At 45.1% G+C, this 15,757-nt stretch overlaps 2 protein-coding genes across 3 annotated transcripts in view; one reads left to right on the forward strand and one right to left on the reverse strand.

Annotated features, from left to right (window-relative positions):
• mtor (mechanistic target of rapamycin kinase) overlaps positions 1-15,757 on the reverse strand; it is a 94,895-nt gene that overhangs the window by 52,878 nt on the left and 26,260 nt on the right. For both annotated transcript variants that reach the window (XM_048240486.1, XM_048240485.1), the window contains exons 26-28: positions 13,692-13,834; positions 12,716-12,878; positions 11,450-11,595 (exon numbers count right to left, since the gene is read on the reverse strand). In XM_048240486.1, coding sequence (XP_048096443.1) covers positions 11,450-11,595; positions 12,716-12,878; positions 13,692-13,834 — 452 coding nt within the window. The remainder of the gene's footprint in view (positions 1-11,449; positions 11,596-12,715; positions 12,879-13,691; positions 13,835-15,757) is intronic.
• angptl7 (angiopoietin-like 7) lies at positions 1,491-6,120 on the forward strand. Its single transcript, XM_048240487.1, is given in 6 exon segments — positions 1,491-1,856; positions 1,858-2,140; positions 4,251-4,351; positions 4,464-4,658; positions 5,067-5,262; positions 5,381-6,120. Coding segments are annotated over 6 exon segments (1,026 nt in total). The 5' UTR covers positions 1,491-1,778; the 3' UTR covers positions 5,554-6,120.

A 15,757-nucleotide genomic window follows, 5' to 3' on the forward strand; every position in this document is an offset into this window, starting at 1 on the left:
AAAGAGTACAAACAAAAACACAGGTACTTGGACTTAAAATGCACTGTATGTGCATATTTTTTGGCTCAGCTCACACATCTATGGTTTTCAGTACATATAATATAAACTTTATTTGAGAAATTAAACCAGCAGTCCAAAATAGCACCTAAAAATGCTTTTAAATTAGCCCCAGGGACAGGATATTGGAGGGTGTCTCAAAGGTGATGGAATGAATGAAACAGTACAAGGAGAGTAAAAAAGTGTAGTGTACGGAGAGAGTGTTTGAGTAGCGTTGGAAACAGCAGCACTGTGTTTCTAGGAGCGGCTAATAAATCTCCAGGGACAGAGGCTTTGAAAGTGTTTCCTGCCCTTACCAGACATAGCCTACCTCTTCCAACTCACACACATACACACACACATATGTACACACGTTGCCCCCTCTTTAGGGGGACCAGGTCTTCACACTGTAATTTCTCACAGCATGAGTTTGTAATATTACTGTTATTAGAGTCTCCTCCCTCCAAAAGTTTCTTGGAGTTCCTTTCCCCCCAGACATCTGTTTTCTTTTGTTTGTCCGTACAATACGACACAAAAGTGATTCCACAGGCGGATAAAGCCATGAATTTACACACACACACACACACACACACACACAAAAAAACACACACACACACCACACAAAAAAGAATGACTAAGGCAACGAGAGACAATGATGTAACAGGCATACTTTATGCATAGAAGCGACCAGCCATCCCTTTTTGGCAGGGTCAACAACACAGCAATCTACAGTAAGCCACGAGAGTTCGAGTAAAACCTACTCATGGCAAAACATAATTAAATGCTAACCAGAGTTATACCAAAAGGGATGAATGGTTTTCCTCCTTCCGTGGCAACACAGGAATAGTTCTGTCATACTTTAGGAGAATTTCTGTCATATTTTTTCAAGTGAAAAAGAAAGCTGCATGAGTCAACATAACCTACCAAGACTGAAAAACTCCTTTCGTTTTAGCAGCCAACAAATTTAACCACCAAGACACAAAAGCCATCTTGGCAGCAGACTAATCGCCCTGATTAAAAGTTAGTTGAAGGCAATTAAAGGTGTTTGAAAGGCACAGCTTCCTACAGATGAGTCACTCTCAGGCAACACAAGCAGAACCTTACTGGAAAATAAAGGAGCATTGTTTGGCGGCCTCACCATTGCGTGTCTGCACACAAGAAAAAAAAAAAGAGTGTCCCACAAAACTCCCCACACCTGACGAAGGCATGGCCACTGGGTGGGACCTGACAAGGGAGAGCGCTCTAGGGAGCAGGGGAGAAAGTGAGAGCGGGTGGAGGGAGGGAGAAAGGGAGGTAGAGAGGGGGAGAGAAAGAGGGAGAGAGGAAGAGGGGGTGGGAAGGGCCTGACGCCCAGAGGGTGGGGTGTGGGGGGTCAGTGACTGTGAGCCCAAACCAAAAAGGGGAGGTCCTCGATGCATTGGGAGAAGATATTTAAGATGCCACCACGCCAGGCCTCCACCGAAGAGTCAAGAGCGAGAGACTGAGAGTGAACAGCTCATCACTGAAGAAGAGCCTCTGCCGCCACCTCAACAAGATCTCAACTTCTGATACATTACCAGCGGCGAAACTTCTCACTCTCTGAAAAACTTCTTCACTAAGAACAAAAAAGAGGACCACAAGCAAATCAAGGAGACAAAGACAGACTTTTGACTTGACTTTGCTGACATCTTCAAAGTCAAACGCTCGTTTTTGAAGCTGTTGTCTGCTTTTTCCCTCCATTTTCTAAATTTCTTACTGAGACCATGCAGAAGTGGGTGCTGGTGAGTCTGGCCACGCTGCTGACATGTCTGCTGCTGGGCAACACATCCGCCCAGGGCCCTGAAGAAGCGCCTGGCCCCGCCGAAGCCCCCCAAGGGCCAGTGCTGTGACGAGGTGCGCTCACTGAAGGTGCAGGTGGCCAACCTGACCAGCCTGCTGGAGGAGCTGAGGGGCAAGCAGGAATCTGACCTGCTCAACATCCTGCGCCAGATGATGGAGCTGGACCAGCTGAGCCGCCGTCAGGAGGAGCGCGTCACCGAGGCCGAGAGCAAGTACTCCGAGATCAACAACCGCGTGGAGATCATGCAGATGCAAGGCGCCCAAGCCCACACGCGCACCTCATCAGGTAAGACACAAACACACAGACAGAAAGACAGACAGAAAGACAGACAGCCAGACAGACAGACAGACAGACAGACCTTACTTCACACTCTACTTGCCCAGAGTAAAGCCCCTCTGTCTCCCTCTCTCTCACACACAACTGGTACTATACTGTTACTTTCACACTGAAGGGTCACAAACCAGCAAGTGATTTTTCACTCGTAATCAAACAAATGCATGATGATGTGTTTGTCTTTGGGCAAATTAACAGAAGGGCTGGGGAGGAGAGAAACTGAAGGCTGGCTTTGGCAAGGGGCAGTCATGGGTGGCTTGGAGGGTGCATTTTTAAGGAAACTTGTAAGGACTGGATTTCACTGTTTTTTAACTGTATTTTTCTCACACTTTATGTGTAGCTGTCAGTGAAAAAAAAAACATATTTATTCAAATGCAGTTTTTACAAGTTTTAAGTTTGCAATTGAATTAAATTTTACCCACTTCTGTCTTCTTACACTGTCTGTTAGTACTTGAATGATTGATTGATCCTAAAGATGATTCTTGCTGATCACAAAATTCCTTTAACGGATAAACTGAATTAGGGTTAAACCTAAGACACCGTCAAGCAAAAAAATCAGCCGAAACCTTAGAGACCCCCCCCCCCCCCCACCCCTCAGTTTGACAGCTGCTGTGTGACGTCTGTCGTCTGTCCAGGTGTGAAAGCCATACGGCTGGCCACGGCATAAATCACCACAATGGTCTCTGGCACTATGCTGTCATCTCGCAGCCACAGGAAATTTGCTTCACCTTCAATTTCCGCGTCCATTCTCCTCTTTCACGGGCCGTCTGCTTCAGTGAAGCTTACGGTGAAAAACTCCGCTGATCCACCCTCGCAAAGGGCCCAAATAAAAGCAGCTAGATACCCGATCCCCTTTCTTCTTCCAAGTGTACAAGTCAAATGGCTTTAACAGTCACACACATATGTCTGCTCATTATCCCTGCCACAGTGAATGGAACCTTTATCTCAGTGGAGAATAGGGGGATATGAAGAGAATGACAAACTTAACTGAAAAGAGAGAAAAAAAGAAAGAAAAAAAGAGAGGATAATAAGGGCTCAAGCTTAGGTTACTTGTCCTAAATATGCATCCAATACGAGCGGATAATAGATGGCTAGATAGGGGCTTGAGAAGATTACATCAGTAGTCCACTCTGCATTCTTTCCCTCCACCCCCAACAGGCACTTCTAGCTCCAAGGAATATAGGAATTTCAAGGATAACCAAGGAATTTCAGCAGCACATACGTTTGCGTTCAGCATAACCTGTTAACATATTTTGGGGGGCTTTTAAACACTGTAATTAGGCAAGGTGCTGTCCAAGCTCTCAGGCAAGCTGCCGGGAATGCCGGATGATTACAGTCTCTGCCTGTCTGGTGCACAGTAGCTGTCCGTGTCACACAAGCCGTAATTTGTACTCATAACCTGCAGCCTGCTGGTTTGCCCACAATGCCCAAGCCCATCAAGCGGCAGTCATTTCCACGGAATGCCATTTAAGCTGCAACAAACTATTAATCATTTCCCGTCAAAAAAAGCTGCCATTAACTGAACCGTGCCACAATGCTGCACTTTAATACCCAATTAGCCAGCCGTCTAGGGCCTTGGATGTCTGCAGAGTTAGTTATCTGCTGTTGGCAAAGAGAACACAGGAAAGCTTTGTAGAGGAATTTGCAAATTACACAGAGGCGGCCGAGGTGGATGATCGAAAGCTGGGGGCTGATGGGTAGGCTAACAGTCCCCTAGCCATGCTAGAGCCATGGCAGCAGTCAAAGTCTGTCTGTCTCTGATGGGCTGGAAGGATGACTCTGCAGTGATCTCTAGAGTGGTCTTGATAGCATCACCATATTGAGCGTTCAGAGAGGAAATATGGGCTTAGTTGAGCCGCATCATGTCCATCATATCCTTCCCTGCATGATCTACAGTAGGAGACCAGATCCAAATTTGCACTTCAAGAACCCCTTTAAGGTGTCCCTCTGGGCACGACATTAATTGTAAATTTGAAGGAATAAAATTCTGCTAAGTTCATTTTGTTTTATAACCATTACCATCTGTTTTAGCAATCCTCCCTAATATTTTCCAATTTTTTAGAGGCCATCTACGACTGTGCATCACTGTACTCCAGAAACTACAAGATCTCAGGAGAGTACAAACTTCCTTCTGATGACTACCTGGGCACACCTGAACTGGACGTGAGTCAAAAAATTAGAAATACATCAAACGTAATCCACCGTAACCTCCAAAGATAACTCTTTGATGCAGCTTCCCCAAACGAATTGTTCAATTTGCCCATTGCCTCTCTAGGTGTTCTGTGACATGGAAACCAATGGAGGAGGTTGGACCGTCATCCAGAGACGCAAGGTGGGCCTGAGCAGCTTCAACCGTGACTGGAAGCAGTACAAGAAGGGATTTGGCACCATCCGTGGGGATTTCTGGCTGGGCAATGAGAACATCTTCCGCATGACCCGCCAGCCTACCGTGCTGAGGATAGAGATGGAGGTAAGGGAATGGGAAGAATGTTGAAACGCATTCTTCTATAGACGACAAGGATTGTAGGGTATTAGACAGTGGGAACCAAAGTATACTGGACATGCAGGACATCTGAGGTCAGGGAGTTCAACAGGATAGAATGGGGAGGTGATGAATAAACCTTCAAATCATGGTATTCAAACGCAGGATTTAGGAGAAAGTGTAAAGTGCTGACTGACATATCTGTGAATGTGAAAAATAAACACAGGTATAATCTTTAGATCACAGAAAACTATTACGAGGCCAGTGGGAGCATTGTTAGTGCTTCAAATTACTTGCACATTTCTCGTAGGCTCAGATAGCACCTTTGAGGAATATTAAATCAAAGTTCAGACAAGCTTTTGGATGAATCTTACGACTACATTTTCCAACTTGCAGGACTGGGAGGGACAGACTCGTTATGCTGAATACGGCTTCTTCACCATCAGCAACGAGTTGAACAGCTACAAGCTATTCGTCGCCAACTACAGCGGCAATGCCGGTGACTCAATGCGCTACCACAACAACACCAACTTCAGCACAAAGGACAAGGACAACGACAAGTGTGTTGATGACTGCGCTGCACTTCGCAAGGGTAAGCTCAGAAAGTTCAGAAAGAGCACACAGTCTAAGACCTTGAACCATCACAACACCCAGGCCTGCAGATGCCTGGCTAGCTTCTCACACTCTGTTGGTCCTCTCTCCCTCTTTAGGTGGCTACTGGTACAACTGCTGCACTGACTCAAACCCCAATGGCATGTACTACCGCTTTGGTAAACACAACAAGCAGAGTACGGATGGCATCACCTGGTACGGCTGGCACGGACCCAGCTACTCCCTGAAGCGCATGGAGATGAAGATCAGACCTCAGGGATTCATGCCTTAAAAGACTTTACAAACGAAGTAAACATCTTCGTAACACAATGCTAATGTCAAGGAATTTCTTCAAAACCTGGGTATCAGAGTTTAAAACCAAACATGCCGCTTTTATTCCATTTCTGGGATGTTCTTTTCATGTTGTTGATTGCAGTACTTGTGGATTTGCCTGGATGTGTGATGGACCACGTTTGATTGTAAATGATAAGTGATGTTTTGTATTTATCTTTAAATGTATTAAATTGTTTAAGCTTTCATGAAAGCATTTTTACCACTGTTCTATAGAAGGTGAGTTTTGCTTGTGTTTGTTGTATTTGTGTTTGTTTGTTTATTTGTTTTTAAAGCAATTAGGTTGTATTCCTCAAACTAAGCCATGCTCAAAAGCCACCATTATTATCAAGCCTCTTTGTTCAGTTAGAGCAGTAACGACCAACCTTTGACTGACAGGTACAGGACAGATTTTATTTTGTTTAAAAGCGCAAATAGATGAAATGAAAATGACATTTGTAAAATGTGTACAGCTCTTTATAGTATCCTAATGGATGACAAATCTAAAATAAAACTGTATTTTTAAAAATCAGTGTCTCGGTCTCTGTTTTAAAATAAAAACACTACTTCCACACACTACTTGCAATTAAAACCCAGGTACCCATTAAATACTTCCTTCTCTATGAAATGAGTGGCTTAAGGGTTTCTCAACTTTTTGTCATCCTATGGACACTCTTTGATACACAGCAGGTGACTGACTAAATCAAGGTCAGGCTGTTGTCTTGTCCCCATTGCCAAGTAGCTGTAGCGGACGCTGGCATTCAATGGGAAAGTCACACAGGAAATTCCCATGGCAGCTGACATGAGTAGACCCTTTTGTGTCACCCTTTTGTCAAACAAACCCACAAAGGCATTGCTGAGAGGTCACATGCTATTGGGAAGATTTTTTAATACTGCTTGCTCTGAGTGGCGGACAAGAATGAGATGAGAGTAAGCAGTAGCTATGAGCCTCGGTAGATCCCCATTCTGAATGACAACTTTAGAGTGTACCTCCACGGTGAGCATCTCTAATTTGATGAAAGCCAGACACATCCTCAGTGGAAATATCTCTTAGATGGCAAGAGGAGATCCATCATTTTCAAGAGCCCAGAGCTCTTAGCCAGAGGAAAGCAAATTCCTTAATTCCTCAAATGTCGATAAAGAGCACATACTCATGTGCCAGGGAGAAATACACCTCAGGACAATGCATTCACATAGACATCAAGCAGACACTGACTGAATTTGTTTGAAACCAACACCAATGACTTTCTCCAGAGGTACTTCTTCTACATCAACCTCTCCACAAGGCTACAATGGTTTCTCCAGAGGCACACGAGGCCTTGGTGGTAAATGGTCTAAGGCTGCAAAGGTAGGAACTTTGTGGCCTAGTGTGACCTTTCAGTGCTGTGCATGTTTGCGTTGACTTCCTGCACTCTGCTGGCTTTCTCCACTCCATTCATCATCACAGTCTGCTGAAAGACCTTCACACAAATGTGCATGATGGGGAACCACTGGGGAACCACAGCGACCCACCCAATACCTCTGTCGTTAATTCAGCTCTCAGGTTGAGGAACAGATCTTGGCTTTGCCTTCATTTTAGTTGTAAAATATCCATCTTGAAAGCGTAGACAGAAAAAGCACTTTGCAGTCGAGCAATCACTCCAATCATTTTATAGCTATTTTGAGATACAGTTGAGCAGAAAGAATGCACTTATAAAATGTAACAGGCCAATGTGTTTACTGTTTAGGGGAGCTCAGCGTATCTGGAGATGCAATTAAACGCTGGCACAATTGAGCATTCATCCATCTAGCGGCTTTCAACTGATGCCATGAGAAAGAGATTGTGACAATTAAGCCATTTGTTTGATGCTAATTGACGGGGCATCTGTGCCCAAAACAAGAGTGTGAGATGAAGTGATACTGAATGTGAAAACCAGTAGTAAATATTTACCGACCTAGAGTGCGTGAGATGACCTAAAGGGGAAAGACATTAGCAAGACAAACAATGAAGAATCAGGTTTAGTCACTAGCATATTATTTTAGCCCAAATCCTTTTGTCACACTTCATTTAACCTATGGTGGCTCATTTGGCTTGTGGGCATCTTGTGTGTGACACAGGATTCATGCTGTAATTAGAACTCACAAAAATGCTCAGAGCTTTTCAACAGGCCTTCTGTGGGAGTTCAATGTGCTCGGTCAGATAAATAACTGTAGCTCACCAACCATGCTGTCAACTGAACTTGCAAAGAGATCAGGCAGAAGAATTTGAAAGAGCTACTCCTATGACTTGGATGGAAAAAGCATTTAAATTAAAAAACATTTACATTTAAAGCATTTTTGTTGCTTGTTTGTGTTGTTGTGGACAAGCAAGCAGACTCCATAAAACCAAATCAAAACAACCTCCCCTGCATGAATACCTCAATCCTGGAAATCTGCAGATGAAGGCTGTGTTGACAGGCATGGGTAAGGGAAAACATTTTAAAATGCTGAAATGTTAAGAGCCCGCAGGCCTTCTGTAGGACACACAACTGTTACAGTGGGCATAGTTCTGTGCACTACTCTGCATCGGCTCCTACATCCAAACTCCTAAAGTTGACAGACAGAACTGGAAACATTCCAACTCCAGTTCTCTTGCAGCATAAATGTACGATTCCTAAAGGGGGTTGAACAGCACAAGGTCCATCAGGAGATAGCTCTGATGCAGTATAAAACAGTCTTGAGAGTCTTTTAGAGCCCTATACCTCTCAACATACCAAAGTTTATTTGAAATTCCATTTCATGGTGCCGGGGCAATGATTTGGAGATGCACTTACTATAAACAGATGGGAGTAGACAGGGGGATATACACCAGCAAAGCCCAAGCCAGGCTAACGCATCAGCACTGAAGCCCTAGGCCGCATATTTAAGCTGTAAATAAAGCGTTTAACAGTGCTTTAGAATACCAGCCCAGCTCCTTCCAGACGAAAATCAAAACCTTCTGCCTGAATAAGAGATTCACTTCAATGAGGGGAAAAAAAGGGTCATAAAATCGTCACAGATTCTTTTTAAGAGAATTGAGTCTAATGAAGGTGCCTCATTTAATGGCCAGCCAATATCCCTCCGAAAGAATAAAATAGGCAACTACTGGAGTTTGGAATCTCAATACTGGGACTCGAACCCCGTGAACCAGCCCCAAATTTGTTAACAGCATTTGGCAGCCCTCTACGCTAAAAGCCACTGTTATGACAAATCCAATCCATTGTGATCCACTGCCAACAGAAGCAAGAGGGGAAACGCTCAGGTGACCTACGTCTCAGAGTCTTTTGAACAGTCTCCGTCCCCGCATAAAGTCTCTCTCCTTCTGTGTGCCGGGGTCAATATTACCCAGCTATAAGCCAGCCACCCATCTGTTTATGCAATCACAGCTTTCTAACTGCTCTCTGGCCCAATGGTCCCTGAGGCTCAACACACTGCCCCCTCTGGGATCAGTCCAGCCTTCATTCCTGGATAGCCCGTGACTTTCTCATACACTACTCAATGGCTCGGCATCTGGAGAAGGTGTGGAGACTTCTGGAGAAATTGGTCTCACTTCCCTTCTCGCTACTGGGTAGAGAATGCGGGAATGTGCGTATTTGTAACGGATGTTCCGATTGACAAGAAATCGCCAGATGCCGAGTGTCCGTATCGAATGCTGATTCATGGGAAATGTGAATCAGAAATGTTATTCATTCATTCAGATTTTTAGTAAAAGAGATTTGATCTTTCAGGAGATTCAGGATTACAACCAAAGGCAAGTCATCAATCAGACATCCCTGTATGGAGGTCATTCAGAAGGTGCATTTTTTAACAATGCACACTTTTCTACTACCAATACTGTCTTTGGAAGTAAAACCACAGAATACTAGCAGAAGGTTGTATAGGAAAGCCCTTTGTGAAAATAGTTTAACCAGATGAAATCATTACACAATGTACGTTCTATACTCCTACTCAAACCTGACTTGTGATAATATACAAAACTTGAATAGGGGACTGTTGCAGGAAAATCTGAGAGGGTCATTTAAGAAGTATTTATCATGGAATCACGAGATTCTGTCATTAAGAGTGGAACATCCTCTTAAAGGTTTATTCCACAGCGAAGACAAAGAGGGATTGAACAAAATTAAGGTCAATCACTCCACAAGTCTTAAAATTAGAATGCCTTTCTCTGCTCCATCTTTGTGACATTTCATCTCTAACTAAGTAATCCTTAAAATGCACTCAAGCTTGGCTTACATCAACACAAGAATTTTGGGATCAGAGAAATGGAAAGAAAGCAACCCAAAAGAGACACAGAATGGGAGGGATTAGCAGCTTGGGAGCCTTTCTAATCATCAGATGACATCAACTCAATCCACCACAGAAGCCATACCAGCGCCACAACATCTGATTACAGAGGACTCAAATGTGGAGCGTCTGGCTCGTGTTTAGATTCATTCAGTATATATGATGTGGGGCCCTTCTGCACACATAAGTGTGTGTGCATGTGTGTGTGTGTGTGTGTGTGTGTGGTGGGGGCTTTCAGAGGAGAGGTGAGAACCAGATGGACGGTCTGAGAATGTTGCGCCAACTGGCTTGCAAGAGGAGGGCTTGATGAAATTGAAAACAGGCTTTCTCTGGGTAGGCCTGGCCCAACTGGAGGCACACACACACACACACACACACACACACACACACACACACACACACACACACAATGGATGAAAAGAGGCACAGGTCCCACCGTGGGCCTGCGAAACAGATCTCTTCGTGCACGGCAAAGACGTGAAATGGAAGGCGGAGGAGGGTATGGAAAGGATGACTGGGAGACGGAGACATGGAGGTGCCACCTAAACAGGTAGTAAGACGGCCGCTAGAGCTCCAGCCTCAGCCCTATCCTGTCGACTTCATAGCCCCTCATAAAAACAAAGCCTCAGATGATGGGACAAGACCCCCTGCACTGACATGCAGTCCAGAAATTATCCCTGGCTGGAAATTAAGTGCAAGAAGATTTGGAGGTTTTGGTGTACAGAGGAGGTCAGCGTGTAAAATGTGTTATATAGGGCAATTTTGTCTCAAGTGTTTCTCCTGGCTGGGGAGAAGCAATCTTTCCACTCACTGTGCAGGCCACCAGCACAAGGCCAAAGATTAATCAGACTACCCTTATGTAATAAAATTCTAAACAACACAATTTTAACTAGTGAAGTTTATCCCATGTGATATTTTATAAACATCCACTATACTAGTGGATAACATGAAGGTCCTTTGCAGTCAATTCCTTCCTCACATACTAAGCACTCCAAAAGGGAATGCACTACAAACCGCAGTACACTACTACACCAACGGCACCAGCTCAGGGAAACACATTAGCAGATGCATCTGTGGCGTGTCAATGCACGATTTCTGAACGCTGTCTGAAACCTCCAACCTAAATGGAAATACGGAGGATGTAGAGTTATGTAATCCACTCACTGGCGATGTTTACACTTCTTTGCCATGGCAAAATGAAATGACCTCTTTGCTTTGGCCTGACTCAGAGGGGGCCTAAGTACCTGACCACCTGGAAGTTCTTGTCCAAAACCATGACTGACATCCCACCTAAACATTTGCCATGGCAGCAAGTCAAAAACCTCATAAAGCGCTCCGTTTGCCAAATTAGAACTCTTTTGTCAAATGTGCAAACCAGAAACAATGGAATCCCCCAGGATGGCTTAACAAAAAACAAGGCCTAGGAGAAACGCAGAGGAATTTCATATTTTCCATGATTTCAGGGACATTTTCCACCCACTCCAAAACCATGTAAAAATTTCCATTATCACAGAGTGGTGGTGGTAAAATATGGGTCTGAGGGGCGCTGAAGCAGTGAGACGGCGAGGCTCTCTTACCTGATGAGGGACTCTAGAATGAGGGGTGAAGGACCCTTCTGGAATTCCAGCTCTTTGTAGTGCAGGGCTTTAGCGTAGGCACGACACTTAGCCGCCCGCTCCCCCAGCAACACGATGCCATTGTCATCTCTCAGCGGTAAAGGACCCTGGGAAATGGCACAACACAAACGCAGATGGAAAACAAGTGTGTTTTTTGAGTTGTGTTTGTTCTCTGTGAAAGTACAAACTCCGTCACAGACAGATGGGTCGTGACATTTAAGAATATTTACGAGAAATTTTTGGATAAGAGCAAGATTTGACAGGCACAACATGTGGCTAATAAGCACCTTTACGCATCACAAATGTTCCCGAAAAGAAAAAGTCAAGGGGATCCCACAGACCTGGTGCCTCCTTGGCAAAGGGATAGGCTATATAAACAGCTCATTTTACCCAACTTTAATTTGCATTAAATCTCAAGGTACTTAGGATATGCTTTAGTTTCAACATAAGCTCAGCAGAACAAATAAGTTGGCAGAGGGCAACTGGGAAAATAAGCGTGTCGGCTGCAAACCATTTTCCTCCTTTTCCTCTTGAAAGTATTAAATTCATTTCAAATTCACCCACGGATCCTGCAACCAAGTTCTCCCTAAATTCAGTTTAATAATGTGGTGGTTTGAACGATCTCCCCTGTTTCCAAAGGCCTCTCGGCAGCAGTCTTTTCAATTAGCAGAAATGCAAACAAAAGGAAGGGCAAAATTAGAAGCTTGAAGAATTCTCAATCATTCCAAGTGGATGAATTTATGGTAAAAGTTGTAACCCCTAGATGTTTAAACAGCACTTTCTGCTTCCAAAGCATTTGGGGAACTCTAAAGGCCTGGATATATTATAATCTACATTACTTTTTAACTCTAAAAATAACTGTTTTTAGAGTTCTTCAAGCACATCCGCAAATTGAAAGAGAGAGTGAGACTGTGAATTTATGCTGTAATATGTGGCAATTTTGAATGTTCATTTTGATTTTGTAGTGACCTTGGTGATACTGATCCTGTATGTATCTGCGCATTAATATTAATTATGTAAGAGGATGGTGAAATGGAGTTGGGATTTGTGTGTGTGTGTGTGTGTGTGTGTATATGTGTGTGTGTATACATACATGCATGTCTGTGTGTGTGTGTGTGTGTGTGTGTGTGTGTGTGTGCATGCATGCATATCTGTGTGTGTGTGTGTGTGTGTGTGTGTGTGTGTGTGTGTGTGTGTGCGTGCGTGGGGTGCGTGGCCGTCTCTAACCTTGTCGCTGTGCTCCATGAACTCGGCCAGGTTGAGGAGGGTCTGTGTGACCTCGGCGATGTCCTGCGAGGTGAGGGCCAGTTCAATGCTGCGGATCAGCTCATCCTGCTGGTCCTCACTCAGCTCTGACCAGCACGACAGGAAGGCCGCGTTGAACAGGTCCCTACGACAACAATCAGACCAATGAGTTTGAGGTGGCTTTTGAAAAAAGGAATAGACAGCGTTGAACAGGTCCCTACGACAACAATCAGACCAATGAGTTTGAGGTGGCTTTTGAGAAAAGGAATAGATGGCTACAAAACTGAGTTGGAAGGCCATGAACATCAGGTAGTTTCAAAACCTATAGACCTGACAAACTCCACAATTATTGGTAGCTCCCATGTTCATGTGCCCAGAGTGTAGCATTGTAGCTGCCTGGCTGCTTTATGTGAAAGCATCTATGTGAAAAATCACCTAGAAAAGACAGACATGATCCAACTGAAAAACAACTGAACTATTTATCTTGCCTTCAATAATGACTGGATGTTCAAAAACAGATCTAAAGCTGAAGGTTGTTTAAAAAAAAAATTCTAGTGATGTTTTTATCTGCCACGTGTGTGGAGATGTGGGATAAATAAAGCAACAATAAAATCAGGGATCCAATAGATGGCGCGAGAATCTTGATAAAGGGCACCCAGGGGTGGATAATAACAGAAGCGAAAAACAAAAAAAAGGACACAGAGGGAAGGAACGGGGCTGGAGGTGGTGAGGGTCTTGGATTCAATTATGAAACAGACACACAGATGGGTTGAGGGGCAGAGGCACAGCACCACACAGAAAAAGACAAACTAATAGACTCACAGGGACTCACAGAGACAGTCACAAGACAGTCACAAGACACAGAGACAGACAGACAGACGCAAAAACAGACAGACAGACAGACAGATAGAGAGTGAGGGGGATGCTGGTGGCTGTGGTGCTGGAGGGGGAGCTTCACCTGGCGAGGGGGATGTAGGTCTGCGCCAGGGACCAGCAGGATCGCAGGGCGGGCGAGGACGACTCCTTCAGCAGCACCACGCTCAGACGCCGCAGCCACTCCAGCCAGTCGTCCTTCGACACCTTCCTGGCAGCGCCCCACGCCTGTGGTGCCACCACACACACACACACACACACACACACACACACACACACACACACACACACACAGATTATTACCATCACTATCCACAGTGCCTAAGCCAAGAGGCCACATCGCTTCTTGCTGTGGCAATGACACTGCTGTTGAGGAACATAGACTAGAGAAACAAATGGATATATAACAAAGGACAGGTTAAGAAAAGAGAGACAAACAGACAGACATAGACAGAGGAAGAGATACTCAGCAGATTCCCAGCTTTCTCCTTCAGCCCATAACCGGAGAGAGTTATATGCAACCTGACAACTACAGTCAATGCATTTGGATAGAGGGGGGGAGGAGTGTTGGACGTGGAACAGTAGACGGACGGATGAGCAGCCGGACAGGCGCGTCTGGGCCGCCTCACGTGGCCCATAACTTAGGTGAGGACTAAAGCAGTCACGACGGCGGCAGCGGGAAACGCATACACTGCTCACATGACTGGAGACTTGGCACTTGAGTGACCAACTGCACCCGCAGGTAGGTTAAAGTGGATGGAAAGACCTGCCACACGTGTGAATCCATCACACGTGCTCTCTGGGAGAACACACACACACACACACACACACACATACACACACTCACATGCAAGCACGCACAAGATGAGCGAGACCACAGTGCTGGGTGCATTATGCCTCAGCGGGGATCCGTTGGCCCCTTCCTCACGCCTCATTTGGCCCCTTCCAGTCAGCTGCGGGGGCAATCGCTCATAAAGCTCAGATTCGCCTCCCAATCCTCACTTGGTCGATTCATGGACCGCCGCCACTGTTTATCTGGGCACCGCTCTCCCCTGTCTACAACACAGAGCCAGCACAGAGCCAAGGAACCTTTTAATTATAATATTCTAAACTGATGGCTCTCTCAATGCATCTGGTCCTGAGCTAGGGTTTCAACCACAAAGTAAACCCTCTTTTCTTTTTCCAGGAAGGGATTTTCACAGGGTATTGATGATGTTGATGGCACCAATTCTGCAAGAATTCCGATTCCATTTGTTTCAAAACAATTCACTGTCCAAGCGGCTGTAGAATTACAAACGCCACTTAGACAGCTTAGCTGGTAGAACTCAACGGAACAGGTTGTTCCGAGTTTACTGCGTTCCGTGCCGGGCTTAAAACATGACTCTAACACTGAGTGCTTCTGAGGGTAACAGGAGCAGGAATTTGTACAAGCGAGCCAGATAAGTCCAGATAAGCCCACTGTTTAAATTGGTGGCCCGTCAACAGGGCGCTTGCGAGACCCAATCCAAGGTGGGCAGGGAGTGAAAATAAACTTCTGTCAGAACCACTAAAGGAGAACACAGCACAGTGGTGTGCCTAAGCCACAGGTCCTTCCACAATGATTGCATGGGCTTTCACCCCATGTCCTCATTCCATCTTTCACTGCTCCATCCTTACCCCAAGTCCCTCCTCAGTGAGAGCTGAAGACGACAAACAGCTCGTAATTAACTACCCAAGATGCTTTTCTTCATCAAGGACTTTCTAAACAACAGTGCTCTGCGTAGCTTTGAGCTGGGGCCCAGGCCAGACGGTGTCACTGACCGAGACGGAGGCTGGTGTCAACCTACAACAGCCCGCTTTCATTTACGAAGTAAGGAGCCTCTAATGGTGTGGCAGCAAATGAAAAGAAACTGGTACCGGACTAAATGTTCCCACAGACTTCAGTTCTAATGAAAGTGGAATGTTAACAAAATGAGTGTTTACAAAGGGGAATGAACGGCAGGGACAGAGGGATAGAGAGGTAAGAGAGAGAGAGAGAGTGAGAAGAGATAGAAGAGATAGAAATACAGATAGGACAGACAGACAAAGGTGGGGACAGGAAGAGTTGGGTTGGGAAATAGAACTGATGAATGAGGAGTGAGAGAAAGGAGGAAGCAAACAGAACTAGAACTA

The sequence above is a fragment of the Alosa alosa genome, chromosome 4, assembly GCF_017589495.1.
Source record: "Alosa alosa isolate M-15738 ecotype Scorff River chromosome 4, AALO_Geno_1.1, whole genome shotgun sequence".
NCBI classification, from domain to species: domain Eukaryota; kingdom Metazoa; phylum Chordata; class Actinopteri; order Clupeiformes; family Clupeidae; genus Alosa; species Alosa alosa.